Here is a 25378-nt window from a genome sequence, read left to right on the forward strand (position 1 = left end):
CTCCAGTTTGATATTGGCAATTAGCAATCCTCAAGGCCGAACTATAAATAAAAATTGATGAGCAAATCACGTGGTTTAGGTGAATACGCCTCCCGTTAAACCATTCCCAGAAAGGCTTAGCGTCACCCTGCTCCCCCCCATATGGCTTCGTCCATGACGCTCGAAGGCGGATGGTGGTTGATGAATGATCTTGACATCCAAACTCAATTTATCGTCGCCTGGCAGAGCATAAGATGCCACTGCCCGCCGTTTTACCCACCCTTACACTGCGATTTTAATATCGAACCGAATCCACACCCATTGACTGTCGCCCAATGCGCCCGCAACCCCTGTCATCCGTCTAATCATTAAGGACGTCACTTGGCGCACCATTCCAGACGCCGCAAACATGATGCGCCCAAGTGATCCACGATTCCGCCAGACCATTAACCAGATCTCCCATAACCTCGAGTCTGCCAATGAAACCGCTCAAGAAGGGATATATACCTTTTCGCACAACTATATCGGCCCGTGCTTCGCGGGCATAAAGAATGGCATCAAATCCTGTACCGCCCTTTGCTTCCCTAGTCGCGAGGACCAGTTACGTCGTCGCAGGCGCGGCAGGTCAGGTGTTCGAGCAGAGTTTGACTTCGATTTTTATGACGACTGGGACTACGATGAGGATGCAACGGGGGATGGGCTTTTAGGCTGGGGAACCGATGAGTTGGATAGATTACTAGCTGGAAGCGGCGCTGCGCGCAGCTCCGCCGAGCAGCCCCGAGGTCATCCCCGCATGAGCTATGGTGCTCGTGGTGGCCGTCGAAAAAGTGCTGCGCTGCCAAATGATGAGAGGCGTGACCCTACAGTTATCCCTAGTTCTTCATTCCTTGGATTTCTAGAGAGGTTCCCCTGGAGGATAGGTGCAAAGGGAATAAGATACAGACCGTCTGCGGCTGATTTGCAGGAAAATCCGGGAGGTGCACGACGGAATGTCATGGAAAGCGAACGTTTAATTGAGGGGAGTGACGAGAGCGACATGGATGGATCAAAAGATGATGAAGGCATGCGCGCGACCAAAACTAGATTACGGAGCGGTACGCAATCGTCACGAGAAACTAGCAATTCTCTAAGCTCCCGCGGCGATCTCCTACCGAGTGACGATGAAGAAGATGCAGTACCCCTTGACGACGAATTTACTATGACATTAGGCCGCAGGGACACAGGGGGATCAGGGATACACGACCCTTCACCCACAAGTAGATCTGCCTCCGGAACATCAATGAAAACTACAGAATCTTCCAAAGACTCGAAAACATCAGGCAAAGGGAAAGGAAAACGCAGGAGGAATTCAAGGAGAACTATCTCTTCCAAGTCCCAGAAGTCACCAGTATCTGACGGAGAAATGATAGAAACAGCGCAAATTCCCTCTATGCTAGACTTGAAGAGGGAGGAAGAGCAGGCTCGATATGAAGAAGAGATGGAGATTGAGCGGAAGCGCCAGGCTGCCCAAAGGCTCGCACGAGAACGCGGTTTGAGCGTAAATGAAGATAATCGAGAGGTAAATACTCCCTCTTCCCCACAATGTTATTCTTTTGTTTCATCATCACCTCGCTAACTACGGTACTACTAGCCTGAGAATGAAAATAACGACATCCCACAAGACCCGCAACATGAACAACAACAACAATCTGACGAACACACTCACGAAACCCCTTCTACCCCTGTTCAAGAACCTCGTACGCCCACTGAACAGGCAGTACAATCGCCTGACTTAGATAGCTCACCAAAGCCCTTAGATAATCGAGATACGCTCGACCAAGCGTCATAACGTTTAGACTGTTATGGCTAGCGATTATAATGCAAACGCCGCAAACCTCATTGACATAAAACCCACTCTGAGCGACTTACACTTTCATTGTCTTTCCAACCTTCTATTATAGATACCCCGTTTACCCTTCCTGTTCCCCGAGAGGGATCAACCTACTACAAACCCCCTCTCCACGACGGCTGTTCCCCTTTTACATACGATACCCGGCGTGGTATTAATAGGCGGGAACGAAAAAGGAAACCCCTTCTGTTTCTCCTTTCGACTTGGCAAGCTTTTATTTTTATTCTTTCTGGATCTTGGCTAAATAATTATTTCTTCCATTTCTTCCATTTTCATCTTTCTTTCCGCTTCTTGATGTATAGGTTTCGGTTCTTTCCACATTTTATCAAATTTCCTTTTTTTTTTCCTAGGATATATGACGAATGGAGTGATTGTAAGATGTTCTTTTCCGTATATATAGTATACTTTCTCTCTCTCTCTCTCTCTCTTTTTAATTTTTTTTAATTTTTTTCCTTGCTCTTTCTTTCTTCTTTTGTTTTAAACATGCCTTATTCAATTCACGCAGAGCCTTCACCGAGTAACATCTCTCCCACGCAATGATGGCTACAGCGACAATGAACATGGTGAATTAGCAGCTACACGCGCCATTCTTCTGCCGAGATACTGAGAGAATAATCTATAATAATAAGCATGTTTAGTTCTCCGAGCAGCTGGATATCTTCAAATACACACACAAGTGCCAGTTATTATGACCCTGCAATTCCCATTTCTACCTCACATCATCGCTCTGAACCCCTGATCAGCAGTGGTCTCTAAGCCCAGAAACGCGGCCACCTGGGCCATACGATCGACGCCCCAGAAGCACTCCGTCTCGCCACTGCTATTGGTACATTCGAACCAAGGGATGCCAAAGGCACCGGTTTCCACCGCCTTATCGCTATTGGCGATTAGCAGGTCTTTGATGGGTTGGGTGTTGGACTGTTGATTTAAAATGTTCGTCGCCATTAGTTAAGATGTCTCCTGTGTATTATGTATTATGTATGGGAAAAGGGGGAGATTCATCACGGCAGAATTTTTCCTTCCCCTCTTTCTTTTTTCGTTGACTTTGTGTATTGATTTCTTTTTTTTCTTTTCTTTTCTTTTCTTTTTTCTTCTTGGGTTTAACATACCTGTTCCAACGCATTTGCAGCCATCTCCTTGCCCACGGCTGCTTCCAGGATGGGGAGGAAGGTTTTCGGGGCGTTGAGCTGTGAGTTGCCTTCGACCCAGAGCTCCTTGTATAAAGCGTCGAAACAGGCGGGCAACTGTTCTGCGGGGATGGCGCAGAGGGCTCGTTGGACCTGGGTGTAGGGTTTTTGTGTGAGTTTCTGAGGTGGCTCTCTCCTTTTGCTTTTTGCACCCTTCTTTGCAAAAGAGTGGACTGCAAAAAAAAAAAAAAAAAAAAAAAAAAAAAAAAAAAGGTAATTGATAATAGCTTTGACATACACTCATCGTTAAAATGGGGAATCCTTTGGGCATGTCAGGGTACATGGGGACATTGAGGAACTTTGACCAGCGTAGGCGCTCGGTATTTGTCCATTTGTTCTTGTCTATCAGTTTTCGAGAGGTTAGATGAGTTCAAACATCATGAGACAAAGTGAAATGGTGGAAGGGGAGAAGGGACCATGGCACGTTGCGATATGACGAAAGCAAAACATACTCTTGACAAAGATGGGGGAGGTATTGTTGCATGCTTTCAAGATCCCACCGAGGAAGACGGGCGTATAGGTAATATGGCAGTTTGCGAAGACGGGGGAGTGCTAGGCAGGAGTTGCTATTATTAGTTCTGCGATGTTGAATCCCCCCCGCCCTTTTTTTTCTTTTTCTAGGGGGTAGGATATGGAATGGCCCCGTTGGAATAAAAATAGAAAGCATAATATATCCCGTTAGAAGAAATAAATCAACATTAAATCATCTGAAAGGGTATCACAGGGAAATATCCTGGAAACATTATTCCGCGAGGTATTGGAATTTAGTTTAGTCGGGGATGATGTGCGCTGCTGCTGTTGCGAAGAACAGAAGAGCAAGGTCCAGCCAGGCTTTTTTTTATAAAGATCGCAGGACGAATATTGCAAGTTAGTAAGAAACTGCTCGAGGATTATAACATACTCTTGTCACAAAATAGGCGATGTAGGCGAAGGGACTGACGACGTCCAGATACAGATTGATTTTCCGAGCTGCCATGCTAGCTAGTTACTATTGTGGAGGCCGGAGCTACTCTAGATGTGATGTGCAAGTATTCAGTGAGCAAAAATGCGCTTTCATCAAGCTTATTGTCGATGTTGTTCATGATACTGACCTCAGTATTTGTTTTCGAAGGGTCGGAAGGCTAGCCCAAGGCTTGAGGATAGACATGTATCTATCTCCCTTTAATCCTCGAAGGGGTATTTATTGTAGTAACTTATATTTCAACGGGGGCTCGCTCTAACCGGGCCCCCTCGATGATTAGTAACTAAACTAGTTAAGTTAATTTAGTTAAGTTACCAACCAACGCTCCTTGCAGCCGCTGGTTCAGACCTAGATTCCATTTGGTTCTGGTCCGGTTCCCAAAACATGAAAGAGATCATCATAGTCAACCTCTAGTTAGTTAACTAACTTAAATTATATTATATAAGTTACTCCGTAACTACTCCGTACATACATAATAATTAACTCGGGGATAGTTAGTTAACCTAACTAACTTATTAGTGCCTGGTTGGCTGACAAATGTATTTCTACGTTAACTAACTTACGCAGTAGTTAAACTTAGCCGTGGCTGAGCCGAGGTTCGTTGCTTGATTGTTTCACTACTCCGTACAAGATCGTATTCTTGTTGATTTCTCTTCTCAACCAACCCAAAGACATTTTTTCTCCTTCTCCCTCCTCCACATTTAACATTTATTGATTGGTGCCAAGTAGGAATACGGGAGCATTGACCGTGTTGCAGAAGAATGGTCGTTAACGATGGTGTTGTATTATTAGTTGTCACTCATAGATGACCCCTCTCCAACACAGGGAGCATCACTTTCGTCAGGGGAGCAAATCCCTCTGACGAACTCTACATCTTGGTAGTCTCCCTCATAGAAACTAAACTAACCAACTTATAGGGTATCAAGCTGAGCTCACTGATGCTTATGCAGCCGCAGACACGGCTCAATGCCACCGTTCACCATGCCACAAGTGCCCGCTGGAGCCGTCGAATGAACGCGGACAGTATTTTTGCTGTGCGAGTTGGTCTGACATTCAACATATATTCGTAGCTCAGCAGGGCTCAGTAGGGCTCAGCAGGGCTCAGCAGGGCCCTTCAGTACAAAAACAACGTTTTGGAACGGGGTTTTATCTCTAGGAGGTCGCGATTACTCTCGCCCGCCAGAAGGATATGGACTTGCGCTCCACCACCCACCACCCAGCGCCTGTGGGATTGTTATCTGCCGTGTTTGCATCTGCGATTTGAGATTGCTGAACACGGCCGTCTATCATATCTCGATCCGATGCCGATATTCATCACTGCATCATTGGATGGAAGCAGAAACGTCCATCTGGCATCTGGCATGTCTTTCCTTCCTTTGGAAACAAGAAATCTTCTGCCATTGCTGGGTGGCTTCCCCTGTTCTTCTCCTCCTATATTCCTTCCCTCCAGCTCTCTTCCAGAACTGGGGTTTTTATTTTTATTTTTATTTTTTATTTTTATTGTTTTATTGTTTTATTGTTTACTTGCCTTTTTATGTTTATTTTCTTCAGTGAAAGAAATTCTCTCTGTTTTGTTTCGTATACATTTTTGGCTTAGTTATATGAAATTTAATAGCGTTGCAGTCGGTTAGATACAGCCTCCGTTTAAAAGTTGGCAACATCAAATCATTCCATTCGCATCATCTATGGGTATGAAGAAATCCAATCCAGAAACGCCCATATCTGGGAAAGACACCTGTTCTCGGGGCGACATTGAACCTTTCGCAATTATTGAAGCTCCCGAATTTCCCCTTCATCTAAATAAACCACAAGATCCGTCTAGGTGGAAACCTTTGATAGAGGGTGCAGGCCTTAATATTACCCCTGAGCCGGCCATACTCGTGCCCGATCCATCTCCGACCAAGACGCTTCACGACAGTGACGGAGATACACCAACATCAGAGACCCTTGGAGGATCGCTTTCGCGGAGGAGGCGGCATGGGGAGTACCACCATCGTCCTCCAGTCTGGAACATACGTCCTCTAGACGAGGACATTTCTGTCTCCTCAAGCATCAAAGTCGAGCTCGATTCTGATATTCTTGATTCTCTGAACGGATTGAAGATGGACAGTACCTCGTTTCACTCACAAACATCATCCAGTAATACGTCGTATAACCTTATTCCGCAGCCAAACATTAGTCCTAACGCTATAATATCTGATTCTCTTCTCGAGGAGCAGCTAAATACGACGGCCTCCACCTGGTCGAGAGAGCCGTTCATAATTGCCATGGCCGGAACGGACGTCGAAGATAGTAATGGGTCAGATGGCGATCAGCGTAACCCAGCTATAGGATTTGCTGATTCTAGACCGGACGAGCCACCACCAGATTACAGCCGTCTCAGCCCCAGAAGTCGCATTACACCTTGGCCAGCCAGCTACTCAACTCAGTCAACCGATGAGGAGCCCCCTCATATGGACACATTTGCCTCTTCCGAGCCGGGAAGCGGAATTTTGCATGTTAGCGATTCAGTTGGCCCTTCGAGTACAAGTGGCGGTATCCACGCACGTTCCCACGAGAAAGAATCTAACGATCGGGGAGGAGAAAAGGAAAGTGGCCACTTTCATTTGTCAAAATGTCCTTCTCTGTCTCCAGTGATAGAACAACCCCAAGATGAGAACTCGCCGCCTAGAGAACTAGAAGGGGGTCTTGGACCTTATGAGCGTGAGACGGTTTGTTCAGTGACCCCTACTACGGTAGAGCAACCTCGAGATGTCCCCGCACCGCTTTACCAACCATATAGGAAGCATGGTCATTCCGAGCAAAACGAATCTGCTCCACCTGTCTGGGAAGCACAACCGAACGAAACCGGGAACCAACAACTTGGTCAACCTGAAGAGGAAAATGAGAGCTCTGAAAATATCGAGACCTCCTCAACACCAGCCAGAATCCAGCCATCCCAAGGTGCCAACTCCCCGGCCGGTACCCCCGAAACAGGCGTTGCAGGGCCATCTCAACTGCTTCCACCGTATCAACAACAGCGCATCGAGTACAAACATTTAAGCACTTTCAGAGATATTCGTTGTTTACAGCCAAATAGATTCATTGGATATCCGCTTCTACCCAAAAGGAAGTTCGGGTGGGCAATTGAAGCCGGCTCCAGGGTAATATGTGTTTGCGACACCGTTGCAGACTGGGAATATAATGATGTTTTTCCAATGAGGTTAGGTGATGCCTATATTGTTCTTAAAATGTATGGTGATTTCTGGGCTTCATGCTTGAAATTGACTCTCGATGATCAAACCTGGTCTGCGTACCCAATTTATGAGAGGCATAGAGATAGGACAAAGTCTACCTATATTTGTCCAGACAAAAATGTGCAATTTCTCCCGCTGTGCGCTCTTACACTCGATGCCAACTTTGGAGACTACCTTGCGCGTCATCCCAGAAACGGGGGTCCTTGTTATTCACCGGCAACCGGCCAAGAGGTTGTGCCCCCTGAGAGAACTTTTAGTCACCCTAGAAGCCTTAGGTATCAATCTGTGGTAGTACCCAAAAAGATACTTCGCCAAGCCAAGTATCCAAATATGCCACGAGATACTGCTGCTATCCGTGCACATGATTTCGTAGCCATGGATATCGGGCACGTTTGTGAATCAAAACCTTCCGATTTACTTAACGTCGATCCTGATTATACTCATATTACACCTGTTGACAATATTTTGAGGTTTAAGACCAGGATTGAGAAGAAAATATCACGTCTATCTCTCCGAGAAGCAAGCGCAAAAGTTCAAGAATCATCTGCGGCGATTGGTGGCCACTTAAGAAGAAAATTTCACTCCGATCCGGGTTCTTCTGGTATCCGGAGATTCTTTACAAACCGGGGGGCATCGAGCACGGATACGCCAACTGGGCCAAGCGAGAGTGATTCTCATCAGACTACAGAAGGTGTCGGGGATACTGCAGATCAAACTGAAGCTGTCGGAGGAAATCCTGACCAGGCCACGGAAGAGACCGCGGATTCTTTGCGAGCAACTGCTGAAGGAAATCCCAATGATGGCACCGAACGCACTCCTCAACCTACCACCACTAATCCTCAACAGAGAGACCAAATTACGACAACAGTAAATGAAGTTAAGAGATAATTTGGAACACAGAATATGAATAGTAAGGCCAAAGCCTCGAGAATTAAAGCGCCAACTTGGCGTCATTCATACAATAGCCCCTAGCCCGATTATTGTTCTTCCTCCTACAAATTGGCTCGATACCCTGTCAATATGGATAACCTGGATACATTTCATGTATGCTTTTTGGCTAGCGGGAGGTTGGTGATTTATATCTTATTGTTTTTGGACTGTAGTGGAATGCTTGCACTTATTCTTAGACGTTTCACCCCCTTAAATTTCTTTCAGTTACATATTTTTATATCAGACTTCTTGCTTTTAGGAACGACAACAGTCAATCAATCAATGTTCAAAGCATCTCTCAAGCATTACTCTACTTTCATCAGTAGGTTTTTAGGCATTTTGGCTCTTTTCTTTTGCGGCCTTATCGGTCTATTCGAATGAAATGGCGGGAAATGTCCTAGTTCACTTCAAGTGGCATCTAGTTATTGGAAAGTACGGAAAGGAAAGGCATTAAAGTAAAATATTCATGAACAAGCGTCTCATTGGTAGTCAACTAAAGTCGCGAAATCCCATCACGCGTAGGGAACAGTGCTTGCCCTTCGCGGTTAGGACATAGGTCAAGAAAATGCTACCCACATGCTGGGATGAAGCACATGGATGGGCTCAGTCAAGAGAAGAGATAAAAGGAATGAAAAATGAGAGCTATTGGCACCCAAGATATGGTTTCAAAAAAATCAAAACTCAGCCGGATGGAGCGTTCGCGGACACCTCCCCACATCTCCCTCGAACGATAATCCCCCCAGGAAAAACAGAATTCAAAGAAACGGCGATCGACGTAAGAGATATCATATGCCCATCAACCAGTTCCCGGTTCCCGGTCCCCGGTCCCCGATTCCCTGCGCTCTGCGTCGTCTACATGTTTCATAGATGGCTGTGAAGTCACTGCGGCGTGTCTTCTTCGGTAGCCTCGTCGTGAGAAGTTGTGGTGGTGGTGGCGGAGGTGGCAGAGGTGGTGGGAGTCACTACTGCACGCCCCGGACAGACCTGGACATTTGGAGGCGTGCCAGCTGACAAGTTTGGAGTGGCGTGGGTATAATATCTGGGGATCATTCCTCCACTAAGTCCCACGCGGGAACTACAGAATACAATACTGACCCCATCCAGAAGTCCTCTACGGGGCTGAGAACTTTGATCACTCGAGTTATCGTTCTTAGATTGGTCGCTCTGACTGGATGACTGGGCGTCGTTGACCAGATTACTTTCACCGGAGTGGTCGTTCCCGGCGGGGTTGTCGGTGTTTTCATCAGCGGGGGATTCGCTAACTACAGTATCGGGGATTTTTTGGCTCGACATGATTCAGAATGAGAAGGTAAATTAGACGGGCCTCGGAAATGTACGCGTGCAGCGTGCGTATGGTATATGTTGTATCGGGGAGGTGAAAGTACTTGTAGGAGAAAAGGATCCTTCGTGGAACTGAGGAACGATGTATCTGATGACGTGACTTTGATTGCTTGATGGAAGACGGATGACGTTCGAGTGACTGGCGATGGAGATAGAGAGAAGAGGAATCAAAGGCAGTGGAGGAAAGGCAGAGGGGCCTTATGTATGTCTTTTTCTCGCCATGCTCACCCTCCACGGTACATGCCAGAGAGGAAAAGGATGAATGGAGAAGCCCATGAGATGAAAATTGGATCCATCGTAGACTTCATGGAGAGTAGGAAGTGGCCACTAAGTTCGTAAGTGCATATTTCGAGAGAGGGTGAGGATGGGTTGGACCGGCAAGATAAGTAAGGAGAAATCCCGAAGTAAGGATGTTACACACAAGAGAGAGTACTCTGCTCGTCGAAGAGAAACGGTTACATTCCGAGTAGACACTGAAACTTCCGAAAGAAACCGTGAGTCCATCAGAATATGCAAGGTGAAAGAAAGAAACAGCTAACAACCCATGGAACCCTGGAATGAGTTGGCAAGTACAACAAAGATAGGAACATAACTTCATGCGTGGGGGGTATATTTTGAAGGAAAATACTACACCATAGGGGGAAAAAAAGGAAAGGAGGGAAGAAAAAATAGGAAGTGCAAGAAAAAAAAAAAAAAAAAAAAAGAAAATTAAAACTGAAGCATATGCGCGCAGCGGATTGGAGCGCTGAAAAATCTCAATAGAACAGGAATATAACACAACGGGCTATATCCGTTAAGGGTTAAGGGGTAGAACAGGTAACTTAACGGAAATCTAAAACTTCCCCCAGGAAATATGCACAGCCAGAAATATACAAATTCCCGAGATACGTGAAAAAAAATAAAAATAAAAAGAACGATGAAAATCCTAAATCCATAAAACCCATCTAATACCAGACACAGTTCCCCTCCACAAACCCCTAAAGATTTTGAAGACCATCACGACTAGCCACAACCACCACATAGCCCCGACAAGCACCCATTCTAACATGACAAACCCGACACGGCTTACCCATCGAAACCGGCGTCTTCGTTTCCTCAAGCCCTTGTCAAGGGAGTTGTTGAGCTGCTTCAATGCCAAAGTATTTGTCGTCGCGAGCTCGCTGGTCAGTTTGTCAGCTTCGACAGTGAGTGCGCGAATGCGCGGGCTAAGTGTCGATGTGACCAGAGAGTCCAAGTCATCTAATCGCGACTTTAGAGCCGGTGAAGTCGATGATGAAAATTTCGACATGGCATACTGAACTTGGCAGACTTCACGGTCGAACTTGCACATCAGGTGCCTGGCTGTGGTGGTCACTTCTTCAGACCGCGGGACGCGCGGCACATTGCCGTCCGCCTTGGGATCGGTTCTAACCACGAGGACAGGAGGAGAATCCCGTATCGTGTCGGTTTGACGGCATATTTCCAACGCCTTAATTCCCGACGAGAGCAAATGAGCTCTCACTCGCGAAATTTCACGTCTGTCAATGCGGTTAAGGCCATTGATACTAAGGGAGGACATGCTCCAATTTCTTGTGGACTCTGAAATTGTGGGACGGCGTTGGCCAGTGGGTGTGACGGTCAGATTTGTAAGACCTGTGACGGGAAGCCGATCTCGACTGACTTGGCGGTAGAGGTCGTCATTGTCATTCGATGCTACAGAGCCAACAAAGCTCCCCTTTCTCGAGGTATCACCGTCCGCATCAGAGCCGGGAATAAATGGTTTCAGCAGACTGTCACTCTGAGAGGTATTGGTTAATTCGCTCTCGAGCGGCTGTGATCTGATTTTAGATTGTGCGGGAGAGTCGAATTCGGATGGTGGCTGCGATTCGTTTTGGTCATCGTGTCTAGGTGGAGAGACGAAGACAGGCAGATTCGATGTGTGGTACTTGGGTAGATCCTTTTTGGAATTTTTCCTTGACAAACCGCTGGGACCGTCGGATAGGATCGGAAAACGAGGCAAGTATGGCTTCTGTTTGCGCCTTACCTCAGCGAAGTCGTCATCCGCATCTACATAGTCTGAAAGTACCTCGCTCGATGCCGTAGATGACTGTCTTGAGTGGCCAGATCCATCCTTTTTCCAAATGTAATCACCAACCTTGGAAACTTCATTCCCCACAAGCTCAGCCAGTCGTGCCGGTTTGAATATTCCGCGTAGTTTTGATTCTTGATGGCCTTGGTGCCTATGGCCTTTCGACGGGCTTTCAGGATGATAAATATCACTTGGTCTGGATTTGTCCTCGCTATATAAGGCCAGCTTAGAGTCGGAGTTAGAGACGGGGGCGTCAGAAACCGTCAATTGTTTGTGAGGAGTTAATTCAGGAGCACTATGATCTATAGGAACAACAACACCTAATCCACTACTATTTGATCTATCGTACGCTAGCGGTTTTCCTGGGTCAACCAGGCGTAATACCGGAGACTTTGTTGGCGACACAGGGCGACTTACAGGAGGCGACATGTTGAGGGTAATGTCCGGAATTTGGGGCCCGTTAAAAGAACCAAGGCTACCATCAATAGTCGCAACGGATGATTGTGGGATGTCCTCTTGTCTTCGTTCGCTCCTTGGTGATGGTGATCTGATACCTTTGCGAGGTGGCGAAATGTGCCGTCCATGTCCCGCATTGGTGTCCAAAAATGGTAGGACGGGGGGTTGTGCTTTACTGCCCGGGGCTGTGGCATGGTCCCCAAGTTGAACGTAAGTGGCGCCGTGAGCCAGAGTAGAAGAATGTGTAGGTTTTTGAGGGGTCTTATCCGACGAATGTGGGATCTTCTGTGGTGGAATGTTTAAGTTCTCATTTTCAACTGGCTTTCTGGAAAGGCGTGGAAATCGTCTTCTTCCCCTATGTCTTTCGTGTTCGTCACCGCTAGATTCGCTAGACGAATCTGATGAACGTGACAATGCCTTTCGCCATCTTGACTTGCTCGCCTCTCTCGAGGAAGGCTCGGCAGGGGAACGATGGACGGAACTCGTGATCCTGTGTCCGCGACGGCCGCGATCCGCGCCTGTATGAGCGCGAGAGGAAGCAGATTTGAAGCTAGGGAGACTTTCATGGGGCGAAAGTTTCTCAGCTGGTGGCATTTGTTGATCCTCTAATTTCCCCGTTGTCGGTGCAGGCTGCTCAATCGGTGGTTCCAAGTCCTGTAAAGAAACGCGCTTCAATGGCGTGTCTTGGTTGAATAGTCGCTTGCCGTCTCGGTCTTCAATTTTAAGCTTATTAGACCCCTCTTCAAGCCATGCGGCATCTGCCAAAAAGTCCGCTGGAGAAGTTATCCAGTCCACCCGTGGCCGGCGGGGCTTGCCGCTATCCCCACCACTAAGAACTCGGGTAGCACTGGGCGTTGGTGTAGCAGCTTGCGCCCGGGTATCTGGCCTCTCATCGGGGTCTAGCTTAGGAAGCAAAATGCAGTCTTCAGGCACGTGGTTCGGGGCCTCATCCGAGCTTGTAATTAAATCCACCCAACCTCGTACGGCCTCCACGTTTTCCCATCCGTCGGCCTCTGAGTCAATGGGGCATTTCTCGCGGAATCTTACTTTGCGATTACGGATGTATTGGAGAGGGTTATATACCCGGTTACGGGAGACTGATTTTCTAAACGATGCAGATGAATTCCCAGCGGAACCAGAGGGTTCGTTTTGACTGGGGAGAGGAGGAAGATGCGGAAGTAAACGAAGATATTCGGCAAAAAGTTCAAAATGCCTTCGAGTCTTCTCAGCCCTGGCGAGGGTAGCATTGGATATTTCATATGGCATGTACTCGTATTGTGTCGAGTCTATATCCGTCATGACGGAGCCCGGAAATCTTTCCATGGATTGAGAGTGTGGCTGGCGTGTAACCCCTGAAGGGCGTCGACCAACGCCAGGAGCGGCTGATATTTTGCTGGACATTCGTTGATCCTGTGGAGCATAATGTTGGCTATCCACCATATCTTGCTGGGGGAACCTATAACTGTCCCCCGTTAAGTCACCTCTCGACAGCACTCTCGCAGATCTCTGTGCCTTGCTCGAAACCACTCTCCCAGAGGCAATTCTCCTCCTCGAATCACTAAGGCTTAACGCTAGGTTCACTATCTGGGCCGGATCTGTATCAAACCCGATCGATTGCGGAGGACGCACGGATGGAGAGGCTGGGGAGGTACCGGGGGACATGGCTTGTGCGGCGCCATCACGGGAAGATTCTTCACGGGGAGAAACATTCGTCATCGAAGTCGCCAGCGGTGAACTACCCACGGATTGTCTATTGTGCTTGCGATCAATGGTCGCATGGCGTTTAGGAACCGCCAGGGCGAATTCATCACTGGTCCTTTTACCTTTCCTGTGGCTTGATGGACTAGTTTGCGGCAGAAAGCTGTTCCCGCTATAGCCAGGTTCTGATCTCCTTGCTAGAGTCAAAGGGGATTCCAAGAAAAATGTACTGGAAGTCCGATTGCTCCTATGCCTCCTCGATCCACGATGCCGCTCCCCATCCCTTGACCCGCTGTCCAGTGTGGTGCCTTCCAAATCACCACAGTCCAGATTGGAGTCCTTCATTCGAGAGTCGGAGGATTGCGGATCAGACTGCGGCATGGCTGATTTGCCCATATACATGGGCATTCGAAGGCATCGACGAGGTTAGGCTGCGTGGGAGAACGTCTCAATATAGGCTTGTTAACCATTGACCGCGTCGGGAGTATGATAGTGGCTTTAGGGTTCAAAATTCACATGGTATGGGGCCGGGTAGGGAGTTAGGGTGTAATTACTTGCTAAGCCAGGCTGAAGTGGACAGGCCAATGCTGAGTAAAATATAAATCATAGCTCGTAGAGGCGAGAAGCATGTAGTTAGATGTTGAGCTGTTATTGCGTGCTGCTTTGTCTCTTGATCTGAATGTCCGGTGACGTTGGTTGGGGAGAAGCTGCGATGCAAACAGTGCAATGTGGCGCAGCCGCTGAGTGGCTGCGCTAGCGACTTTTTAAGTTAGGTTAAGAAACATCCATGGTGGCGTGGGAAAGAAGCAGCAGAACAAACTACGCTGTAAACAGCGGAAACAGCATATCTAGCATTGATTCTAAGTAATGGTGAAATACTATATGTATACAAAAGCGGTAATTTGGTGGGAATACAAGAGGGAGATAAGTTGTCCCAGGTCAGGGGTGTATAATTTGATCTATTCAACTTGCAAGCACCGCAGGCGGGCTTCAGTTTCGATGACCTGTGAATTCAAAATAATAGTAGTTAGTAAAACTGGTGAGAAAATTTCCCCGGCTATTTTTTTTTTTTTTTTTTTTTTTTTTTTAAAAAAAAAAAAAAAAGATAAAACAATTTAAAAATATGAATACCAACGTACCTCAAGAGCCTGTTTAACTTCCAGAACCCGCCGGACATCCGCAAGCCAGTCCTTACTCAACAATTTCGCCCAGCCCTGCAGACTGTTCATTTCACGCGCAGCCTCGTCGAAATTACCCTCTTCGAGCAAGTTCTCAGTTCGTGTGAGTATGCTCTCTACATCATTACCGACAGGCGTCCCCTGCTTCTTGAGCATAACCTTGCTCAAAACCAAACTCGCAGCGTGGCTCGTGATACCGGCATTTTCAGGCAATAGGCTAGCCTTGCGGACTTCGCTAGCTACCCTTCGGAATCTATCAACAAGCTGAGCCGGCGATGGGATTCCGCGTTGGTAGGCTGTGGGGCTGATCGAGGCGATGGCAGCGGCCACAACTTCATCGTTGGACGCAAGCTCTTTGACGGCGGCCAATTCGCGAATAAAGGGGCGGGGTACCTCAGAGTTCTCAAGAGTTGTTCGCACGGAATCAACAGCAACCTGAAGCTGTTGGGTTCTCAAGTTAATGTCAATCACGTCGCTCCAGCCGGCAGTGAGTCGTTCCAGTTCCGCGACGTTGGCGGTCAGTTCAGCTAACTTGCTTAGGCGGCCCTCACGCTCATTCTCCACGAGAGTTTTGACATCAGCGAGGAATTTACGGTTTAACTCAATGGCCTGCTCAACAAGTTCATTGCGAAGGCGTTGCTCGGCAACTTCATGAGCACGCTGAAGCTCCGTAGTGACTTTTTCTTGGTAGGATTTGGAGATTTTCTCTCGTTCGGACTCAAACTCTTCGCGGAACTCAGCGGCATCCTGGGCACGGACTTCGTTAATGTGTCGAACGAGCTCTGCGGCAGACTTGTCTAAGGCAGCTTGCGCATTTCTAATTTCCTCCTTTGCTGATTCCTGAGCATCATTCTTAAGAGCGACGATGCGGTCTCCAATTTTTTCCAACTCTTCCTTCGCTTTGGCAATCGGGACGGAGAACTTAGAGGCAGATTCATCAGCGCTGATCACGGTAATTATGTCATTGAAGACTTTCACTAAGTCCTGTACGACTGGTTCATCCTCGTTATCCAGACCCAAGTGCTCGATAGCAGCAGCGGCCGGAACCACTGGTTGTCTTGGGGCTTCGAGACTTGTGTTCTCCTCCGCCTTCGCAGGATGGGGTTCGACAACCTTAGGAGATGATTTGGGTTCAGCCGCTTCCGCTTTCTTCGCCACTGGTTTGCTCTTTACATCCTCCTTGGCCTTCTCTGCAACCTTGGTTTCTTCTGTCAGCTCATTCGCATCCGTAGCACTTATATGCTGCCCTTGTTTAGTCACATCAGACGCTTCTTGTTGCTCTTCCGCAACCTTCCATGATAGTCCGCTTCTACCGGGTATCATCACCTGGGCACCTTCATCCCTTGGTGCTGAGACGCGCCGATTAATCTGTCTTGCGATACTTGGGAACCGACTCCGGAAATCGCGTTCTTCAAGATACAGAACTGCCTCCTCGCCATATGGAATATATTCGGTGAAGAAATCGTAGAAGTTATCCGACCTGAGAGAGTACCAGACACCTCCAGCATATGCGAGGCCGGTGGTGAGAAACAGATAGAGTAGTTTGCGTAGCAGTCCGGTTTTGGGGGCTGGCGGAGGCCGCGGTGGTGGGGGGGATGGCTCATGCTCTGGTGGTTGAACGGATGAGCCTGGCGAAGTCTGACCTTGAACGGCAGGAGATTGGGGCGGCTTGGAAACAGTTTCCGGATGGAGAGTTGATCCAGTTGATGGAGAGGCTGGTGATCGTACGTCCGGGTCATTCGGGCCTGGAGGCTTCGTGCTTGTCGAGTTTGTAGCTTTCTGAGATAACTCTGGGGTAGCGGCAGCATTGGGGGTTGATGAGCTTCGAACGCCAGCATTGGGTTTTCTAGCAACAGCATAATATCTCTGCGAGGTGCGTACGAGCACTATTAGCAACTATATTGACAACAGTGGTGCCGTAGGATGGTATATATTCTGGATGAATTTACTCTACTCGCGGCGGCATTTACTCGCCTGGCTCTCGAGGTGTGTAGCCATTGCACAGACGGATTGGGACAGATTGGGGAGGAGAGCACCTGACGGCTCGACGCAATTGAAGTGCGCAGCATGGCGTGCGACACTGTCGAAAAGCTGGTCGACTGGCGGGGACACGGGGGAGATTGAGTCAAGCACAAAAATACAGATCAAGTGCATTTATCATTTATTTTTGTGGGAGATTTGAGAAATTTAGCGTGGCTGACACCAGCCACAGATTGACGTCGGAAATCCAGAACACTCTCCAGCCACACTTTGATGCTGGAAAAGAGGATTCATATGTGCAACCAGATGATTTTCTTTCATGAACTCCGCATATTGTTACATGCAACCGCAAAAGGGGCGCGTTTCTATTCGCAACTGGCCGATCCAGCTGATAATAATGGCAGCAGCCCCCTACAAGCCCCTAAAATCGATATAATGACTCCAGAATTGTAAAAATGGAACCGTAGAGATTATCTAGCCAATGTTTAGGTTTCATTATCCAGCCCTAAGGAGGCTAGTAGTAGCAGCTCGTGTAGGCTACTGGGGCAAAAGAGCTCAATCACCACCAGCGCACTGCTGGTAGAAGGGCCGATCAACCGCGGGACCCCCAACAGCTCGTACATAGTTTTCTTTGATGACTAGACGGGGTTTATATGTGATATCTTCCTCAGCTTGAAAGTGGGCTTATATCATATTTTTCTATAGACTAATAGGGTTGTAAATTAAATAGAAAAGGTCACTAATTACTACGTACTACTACTTGCATATTTGACCGTAAAACTGTAGCACAAAAAAAAAAAAAAAAAAAAAAAAAAAAAACGAGAGTCAAAAGGCACGGAGAAGAGAAACGAAGGCAGGAACAATGACGGATGGGCGAGCCGTTACGAAAGCGATGGGCGATCCGTAGATGCAAACAGGAATATATGGAGGGTAGAATAATGGAGTAAATAAATGAATACTAAAGTAAAAAACGACGGCCAAGATAACACCGGGGAGCAGGGCAGCGCAAGAGGAAAACACAAGGGACAAAAAAAGAAAAATACGAGAAAGCATAAAAAAAGCGGGAGGGAAAGAATCCGCCGGACATGGATCTAATGAGATTGTAAGACGGAACCGTAAGGAGTCAATTCGGATGACATTATGGTTGGTTCTAGTGCTTGGAAGGAGATGATGGGTGGACGCAAGGGGTGGAAGATAGGGACATGAGTATGGGAAGGAAACATAGGGTAGCCCAAAATCTGCTATCGAGATAACCGCATATTGAAAAGCACATTCGACCCCTTTGATAGAACATGCCCGTATTATCAATATAGCCGTTTCTCTTAGTCGTTTTTCGTTGCGGTTTAGAGATATATCATTCCGAACAAAAGGAATACTGCTCACACGTGAGAGAGCCGAGTATCGAGGGGGAGCTTGAGTGGCAACTAGCAGACGGAGACACGGATACTCGTATAGAATGCCAGTGGAAGAATCGAAAAGCGGACATGAAAGACAACTTAAGGCAGTATCAACTTTAGCATGAACAGCCGTTTGCCTGTGGTCCAGCGGCCTCAGGGCGTAAATCAACCCCTGGACGGGGGTTAGACCGTAGATTCCGTGGGCCAGCCTGGTCCAATGGTAATTTCTTCGCAATGGCTGTGAATAGCTCTCGCACGTTCGTCGAAGATTTAGCTGAGGTCTCGAAGAAAAGTAGACCGGCTTCGCGCGCATAAGCTTCGGCATCTGCGGTCTGGATGGCACGCTTATCCGGACTATCCGTCACCAGATCTAGCTTATTACCGGCAAGGGCGATAACGATATTCTCGTTTGCCTGCCGCTGGAGTTCCTTTACCCATGATTTTGCCTTGTCGAGGGAAGACTGGCAGTGGAGAACGAAGACAGTCAGCCTTGTATGTATATTCAGGTTATGAATGGAGGGGGCGACATAGGTTGGAGACATACTGCTTGGGTGATATCATAGACAACAACGGCACAGTTTGCATTCCTATAATACATTGGCGCAAGCGACTTGTACCTTTCTTGGCCAGCAGTATCCCATATCTCGAACTTGACTGTCGTATTTTCATCTAGGGATATCGTCTGGGTGAGAAATGCGGCACCGATCGTCGATTCCCGATAGTCATCAAATTGGTCCTAGGCCACAACAATAACAGTCAGTACACCGTCCAGCTAAACACAGTAATATCTTCCTGGTTATATACGGGATAAAAAGGGTTCAGGCGTACTTTAACGAATCTAAGGACAAGAGAGCTCTAGTAGGCAACAACACAGTTAATATTAGCATGGTCCTCCACCCATCATACATAGAACGTCATGTGGTTTCAGTGCGAACCTTTCCAACAGCAGATTCTCCTATAAGAAGCGGCATGCATCAGCAAATGGTCTTTTTGCAACAGCGATAGGACATATTGGAGCAGAAGAAGAAACTAACCTAGTAGGACAAGCTTGAACTGGGCGAATCTGGCACCTGGGCGACCGCCGACAGCAGCTCTTGAAGCCATGACTGCGGGTATAGCGGAGACGAGGGAGAACAGCAACGACAGATAGAGACAGAAGGTTAATAGAGCGGAGAGAAGGATGTGCAGACAGAGAGATATTAATCGTGAACAGCAGCCGTAGTTGGTGGTGTATATTGGGTTCCAATGACCAAGGGATGGTGCGAGTAAATCGGTATATTTAGGTGATGATGCTCTGCTTGTTGCCGTTGGGGGATTTCGCTTTGCCCAGGATGACGAACCTGGCGGCGGAACCAACCACGGCCGCTTCCCAGCGCATCAGCCACACTCTCTCACTAAGCCGCATCGCCGGGACTTCGTCGACTTATCAGGACATCCAAGTTACTCAAGTTTACACCACACTACACTCCTCATGCTCCTCCGTTTTGCAGACTGTTACTACCAGAGTATATTAGACTAGAACATAGCAACCACTAGAGAAAGAAGAGGTTGTATTGATTGTGCATTGGCTTCATTATGCGCTGGCTCTGCTTGAAGATCTAATCACCCACATCGATCCCTTTTCTATAACAATAATACACTGGCATCGGACAACAATGTCCCCTACACTCCCATTCCGCGATATTAACCTGATGGTTTCGCCCTCTCACTATGCTTTCCGCTCAGCTTCTTCGTCCTCTGCGCCTACGCTGGTTGTTGAGCGTCCAACCGGGGATCTACGGCTGGAGAATGCCTCTGCTCATGGTGCAAAACGTGTCTCCAGCATTGCTGGAATCCTCGGCATGATCAAACTGAAACTAGGTGAGTTAAAAAGCACACAAAGTCACGGACTATTTAAAGTTGATGCTGCTGCTGCTGTTGTTGCTACTAACTTCCATTAGACAAGTACATTATCGTGATTTCGAAGACACGGCCGATGGGCAGGCTGCGAGGCCACATGGTTTATAAAGTCGTTGCAACTGAATTCCTTCCTCTGAGAGAACGACCCCTCCATGACCCGGATGAAGATGCGTACCTCAACTTGCTCAAAAAATTCCTACGGGCGGGCCCCATGTACTTCTCCTACTCCCTAGACATCACCAACAGTTTCCAGCGTCAGTCCCAAAGCGATCCGTCGGTTCCATTGTGGAAACGAGCAGATGATCGATTCTTCTGGAACAGGTTCATTCAAACAGATTTGATAGACTTTCGCTCGGGAGTGGGTGATGGAACCGGTGTGCGATATGGTCAACTATCGGACGTGGATCCGTTCATTCTACCCGTCATGTTCGGGATGATGAATATAACCACAACTAGAATCAAGTCTACGCCGTTCACCTTTGCGCTGATAACACGAAGGTCTAGGCATCGAGCTGGTACCCGGTACTTTTCCCGCGGAATCAATGAGCAGGGAAATGTTTCAAACTACAATGAAACCGAACAAGTGATTATCCTGAATGACTCCACCGGGGGGATGGCAGGATTCGGTGGTACTGGAATGGAAAATGGAAAGGCTGGCAGCCATGCTGGTAAAGACCTGCAGGTATTGTCGTTCGTGCAAACCAGAGGTAGCGTCCCGTTGTACTGGTCAGAGGTGAACAACTTACATTATACCCCGCGTCTCCAAGTACGTTCAGTGGACGCTGCGTTGAACGCTGCACGAAGACATTTCTCAGAACAAATACGTATCTATGGCGAGAACTACTTGGTCAACCTGGTGAACCAGAAAGGAAGAGAGGAGAGGGTCAAGAACGGCTATGAACAGATGATACGCACATTACTCACATCCTCCACCGAGAAAAGAGTCGCCGATGCATTTTCTTCTGAAAAACTGCACACTGTTGAGCCGACTCAGAAAGCTCAGGAAATGGATCGCCTTCACTATGTATACTTTGACTTTCACAACGAAACAAAGGGGCTAAAGTGGCACCGTGCTGAATTGTTGCTGGAAAGGCTTACTGACGGTTTACTAAAAGGCCAGTATTTCCGTGGAATCGAAGCGCCTGGAAATAGTACTGGTCCCTTGGAAATCCGAACGCTACAAACCAGCGTTGTACGCACAAATTGCATGGATTGCCTGGATCGAACGAATGTTGTCCAAAGCATGCTTGCTCGGTGGACTTTGACACGCCAGCTCGTTGACGCTGGGGTTCTCCAACCAGGAGAGTCAGCCAGTAATGACCCGGAGTTCGAATTCCTATTCCGCAATATATGGGCAGATAATGCAGACGTTGTCTCCAAGTCTTACTCGGGTACCGGAGCCCTGAAGACTGACTTCACTCGAACTGGCGAGCGGACAAAGGCGGGTATTCTCCAGGATGGCAGAAATTCAATCACTAGATACGTCCGGAACAACTTCCTGGATGGCCCAAAACAGGACGCCTTTGACCTTTTCCTTGGCACCTATTTACTGTCCGACTCTACTGCCGGAGATAGTCTTCTTTTGACAGATAGAAGACCTCTGGCTATTCAGTCAATCCCATATGTGCTCGGCGCGAGCATCTTCTTGATTCTTATTGCTCTATTCAGTCGCCGTCTCCCGGATTCAGCAGCCTGGCCGTTGAAGATATTCCTAATAGTTTGGCTAGGAGTTGCAGCATGGTGTATGCGATTCATATATGCCCACGGGATGCTTTATGTAAGTTGAGTTCTCACAAATTTCATGCTTTTTCTTCTCAGTAGTTTACATCACTGACGATATCTCCTCGCACGAAAGGTAAACTGGCCCAAGCTCAACACACCCGCGGCGGCGGTGGAGGGCTATCTAGATGCCCTGGGTCGCGCACGCAACGATAAAATCATTGGCCAATTCATTCCCGCCGGGAGACATCAGCGCGGATTCAGCAATGCACGCGTAGGGTACATGGAAGAGGGGAAGAAAAGAATCGAATAGAAAGCTATTATTCCCTTATCAGGTACACCTGACCCCTTTATATCAACATTTTTAATACATCATTACCCTCAACTTGTTTTGGTATCTTAAGACCTATATTTGTATACATATGTTTATATGTATTGTTCTCCCTTGTTGAACACTTTTGTTTCCCCCTTATTCTCCTTTAATCAATACCAGACACTGTTTCTTACTATACTATAAATACCGACTGCGAAAGAGTATTAAGTTAGTGTTTTATTTATATCTTTTAATCTGGAGAGGTGGATTACCATGTGTATTGGGTTAGTTTTACACTTTTCAGCTTATTCCTCCAATTTTACTTCTACTATTCTTTACAATATATACCTAGTCAATTGTTGGAAAGGGAGTATCATTGGTGTCGGCGTCCTAGATTCGGCTCTCCTGGCCATGCCAAGCCATCTGTACTACGTATACTTTTAATCTATCAACCGTCGCCCAGAAAACTTCATTCCAAAACCATTCACAATATAAGTATTGATCCAACCCCAATGCGTACGCCCCTCAGAGGGCGATTGAATCTCAGACCTCAAAGGTTTCAACTCCCGGCTCGGTTATTTACGAGGAGCTTTGTGAGAATGGCTCGCAACTATGAGGTTTGTCGCTCATCTTTTTTAGCACAGGCCCTTCGAATGACATGACTCAAAGCACAACAAACAAAGAACCAAAAGCAATGATAATAACATGAATCAATTTAGGACGCCATCGCGGCGCTTAATTCTCTTCAATCGAATTTCTCAATCGTCAATGCGATCCGGCAAGCGGGACGGAATATGAACCTCCGGGCCATACCTGAGATGATAGAGTGGTGTCAGAAGATAGGATATCAGGTGTGCGGCCGCCCTTCTCCGCTCTAATCGGTTCCATACATACATCCCCGTACTTTCAGCATGGCTACTGTTTGTGTTTAAGATAGATCCTGTCGTGGCACCCGTACCTCATTGAAGAAGCCTACAGTTACTAAATAATATCCCGTTTGTTGGAATCAAAATATAGCCGTCAGAACTCAACCGGTTGAATCTAATTCACGTCGCGGGAACGAAAGGAAAAGGATCAACGTGCGCATTCATCTCCTCGATTTTGAGCCAATACTTACGATCCGCATCCGAATCCCCATCCCCGGCAGATACCGAGCGGCCAAAGATCTCAAAGGTCGGCCTGTACACATCCCCGCACCTCCGCTTCGTCCGCGAGCGCATCCAAATCAACAACGAACCTCTCTCCGAACAGCAGTTTGCGAAATACTTTTTTGAGATCTGGGACAGGCTGGAGGTGGCTGCCAAAGCCAATGGTATGGATCCGGAAGATCCAGCATCAAAGCCTGTCTACTTCCGTTTCTTGACGCTCATGGCCTTTCACGCATACGTTTGCGAGGGGGTGGATGCCGCGATTATCGAATGTGGCATTGGTGGCGAGTACGACACCACGAATATTATCGATAAACCAGTTGTAACGGGAATAACGAGCTTGGGAATTGATCATCAGTCAATGTTGGGGAATACCATTGAGGAAATCGCGTGGCATAAGGCGGGGATCATGAAGAAGGGCGTCCAGTCGTTCACGGCTCCGCAGATCGAGCAGGCCATGGCCGTGCTGAAAAAACGCGCGGTGGAAAAGGGGGCAGAACTCCATGTCGCGACTAGCCATCCGGAGCTGACGCCCGACAATCCAACGGCTGTGCGGTTGGGTCTGTCAGGGGAATTTCAGTATACAAATGCAAACCTTGCCATTGCCGTCGCCGGGTCCTTTCTGAGATCCCAAGGTTTCGCAGATATCCCAGCCAATCTGAACAGTCTAACCCTACCTGACAAGTTTAAACGTGGCCTGGAAACAACCAAACTAGGAGGCCGCTGCGAAACGCGCCGAGAGAAGAATATTGCTTGGTATATCGACGGTGGCCACACACTAGAAAGTATAAGGGCAGCGGGGAAATGGTTCGCTTGCCAACAGCGTGCCGCTGCGGGATTACCAGCGCCATCATCTTCCTCAAAAGACTCAAATCCAAGCCCCCGCATCCTCATCTTTAATCAGCAAACCCGCGACAGCATCGGTCTCGCCCGTGCCCTCCACAGCACCCTCTCCTCTGCTAGCCTCACTTTCACCCACGCCATATTCTGCACAAACGTAACCTTGAAGCAAGCCGGCTACAGACCCGATCTCGTCAGCATCAACACAGATGCATCGGACGTCGAGGCGCTGAAAGTTCAGCGAGCGCTTGCGGGTACCTGGCAGGAGTTATCGCCGTCGACGGAGGTGCTTGCGAAAGCTACGATCGAAGAAGCTGTGGAGGTTGTTAGGGAGATTGCAAAAGCGAGGGAACAGGAGGATGAAGCAGGGGGTGAGGCTGCAGTATCTGCTCTTGTGACTGGGAGTTTACATCTTGTTGGTGGACTTTTGGAGGTTTTGGAGACGACGGCGGCTAGTTGAATTGGGACGACTAAAACTGTTAGGAAAATGAGAGTGGGTGCAATCGGAGGTGGTAGCAGATGGTGAAAATAATGATACTTCGAGTTACAGTTTCATTTTCTTGAACGTGTTATTCGGGGCGAGCTTATCGGACTCTCTTGGCCTCTGTCGGGCATACCTTACCTTTGGTCATTTGCTTTTTCGCGAAGCATTTTCAACAATCCCTCCCTTCTTTTTTGCTGCTTCGTTTCCTATGCGATACCTTCAACGGAGCCCCCCAGCGCTGTACAGGATGCAACTTTACTGCTTTCTGCAGAGATGACTTTTTGTAGCACTTCTACTCCACGTTGATGGTCTCGGGTCCTTTCAGCGGCATTCAAATTGTATATTATGAGAAAATTGGCCCCATCCCTGGATCATTGCCCCAGAAAGGGATATAGATGTTACATGTACAACATATCTACTATATCGTATGTGACGGACAATAGAAACTACCAGCCCCTATGGCAAATGTACTCCTATAAATTCCCCGTCCGGTTTGTGAATATCTGTATTTATCATTTTTCGCACATGTTTCTGCGCTAGGTCCTCGAATCCAGCAGGAATGCTGTTGAGCAAACGAACACATATAAGATCGAGTGGGCGATGAATCAAAACAAAGTTGGTTGCTGACAAAGCCCAGCGTGAACATTGGTTGGGACAAAGCTCCAACTTCCCCCAA

General features: G+C 47.8%; 8 protein-coding genes across 9 annotated transcripts; 3 read left to right on the top strand and 5 right to left on the bottom strand.

Moving 5' to 3' along the window:
- The first annotated feature begins 54 nt into the window (after positions 1–54).
- BDBG_02393 (uncharacterized protein) lies at positions 55–3767 on the top strand. Its single transcript, XM_002627676.2, has 2 exons — positions 55–1537; positions 1610–3767. Exons 1-2 carry the CDS (start codon positions 389–391, stop codon positions 1805–1807), a joined length of 1347 nt encoding a protein of 448 aa, XP_002627722.1. The 5' UTR covers positions 55–388; the 3' UTR covers positions 1808–3767.
- On the bottom strand, positions 1779–4447 carry BDBG_02394. Of its 2 annotated transcripts, none has more exons than XM_031720768.1 (6): positions 4146–4447; positions 3956–4060; positions 3507–3606; positions 3293–3396; positions 2977–3147; positions 1779–2785 (listed from the first exon to the last, which is right to left on the bottom strand). In XM_031720768.1, exons 2-6 carry the CDS (start codon positions 4028–4030, stop codon positions 2582–2584), a joined length of 654 nt encoding a protein of 217 aa, XP_031577044.1. In that variant the 5' UTR covers positions 4031–4060; positions 4146–4447; the 3' UTR covers positions 1779–2581. The 2 variants fall into 2 exon arrangements, with proteins under 2 accessions (XP_031577044.1, XP_031577043.1); XM_031720767.1 differs by having other exon boundaries at positions 3956–4065.
- A 180-nt stretch (positions 4448–4627) lies between these two features.
- BDBG_02396 (uncharacterized protein) lies at positions 4628–8672 on the top strand. The gene is made up of 3 exons (XM_002627679.2): positions 4628–4740; positions 4808–5374; positions 5653–8672. Exons 2-3 carry the CDS (start codon positions 5345–5347, stop codon positions 8137–8139), a joined length of 2517 nt encoding a protein of 838 aa, XP_002627725.2. The 5' UTR covers positions 4628–4740; positions 4808–5344; the 3' UTR covers positions 8140–8672.
- On the bottom strand, positions 8226–10216 carry BDBG_02397 (uncharacterized protein). The gene has a single exon (XM_031720769.1). It carries the CDS (start codon positions 9472–9474, stop codon positions 9061–9063), a length of 414 nt encoding a protein of 137 aa, XP_031577045.1. The 5' UTR covers positions 9475–10216; the 3' UTR covers positions 8226–9060.
- A 231-nt stretch (positions 10217–10447) lies between these two features.
- BDBG_02398 (uncharacterized protein) lies at positions 10448–14152 on the bottom strand (the record flags this gene model as incomplete). Its single annotated transcript, XM_002627681.2, has 1 exon — positions 10448–14152. One exon carries the CDS (start codon positions 14150–14152, stop codon positions 10448–10450), a length of 3705 nt encoding a protein of 1234 aa, XP_002627727.2.
- Positions 14153–14474: 322 nt separating this feature from the next.
- Positions 14475–17094, bottom strand: BDBG_02399 (mitochondrion protein). The gene is made up of 3 exons (XM_031720770.1): positions 16872–17094; positions 14884–16788; positions 14475–14748 (listed from the first exon to the last, which is right to left on the bottom strand). Exons 1-3 carry the CDS (start codon positions 16989–16991, stop codon positions 14704–14706), a joined length of 2070 nt encoding a protein of 689 aa, XP_031577046.1. The 5' UTR covers positions 16992–17094; the 3' UTR covers positions 14475–14703.
- Positions 17095–18415: 1321 nt separating this feature from the next.
- Positions 18416–19403, bottom strand: BDBG_02400 (GTP-binding protein ypt5; the record flags this gene model as incomplete). The annotated part of the gene is made up of 5 exons (XM_002627683.2): positions 18416–18760; positions 18844–19035; positions 19128–19154; positions 19235–19254; positions 19334–19403. The coding sequence occupies 5 exons, from the start codon at positions 19401–19403 to the stop codon at positions 18416–18418; spliced, it is 654 nt and encodes a 217-aa protein (XP_002627729.1).
- Positions 19404–19954: 551 nt separating this feature from the next.
- BDBG_16555 (uncharacterized protein) lies at positions 19955–25364 on the top strand (the record flags this gene model as incomplete). Its single annotated transcript, XM_002627684.2, has 6 exons — positions 19955–20159; positions 20240–21975; positions 22054–22191; positions 22602–22847; positions 22950–23081; positions 23248–25364. The coding sequence occupies 6 exons, from the start codon at positions 19955–19957 to the stop codon at positions 24676–24678; spliced, it is 3888 nt and encodes a 1295-aa protein (XP_002627730.2). The 3' UTR covers positions 24679–25364.
- Positions 25365–25378: the final 14 nt, after the last annotated feature.

Source organism: Blastomyces gilchristii (assembly GCF_000003855.2).
Source record: "Blastomyces gilchristii SLH14081 genomic scaffold supercont1.3, whole genome shotgun sequence".
Lineage (NCBI taxonomy): Eukaryota > Fungi > Ascomycota > Eurotiomycetes > Onygenales > Ajellomycetaceae > Blastomyces > Blastomyces gilchristii.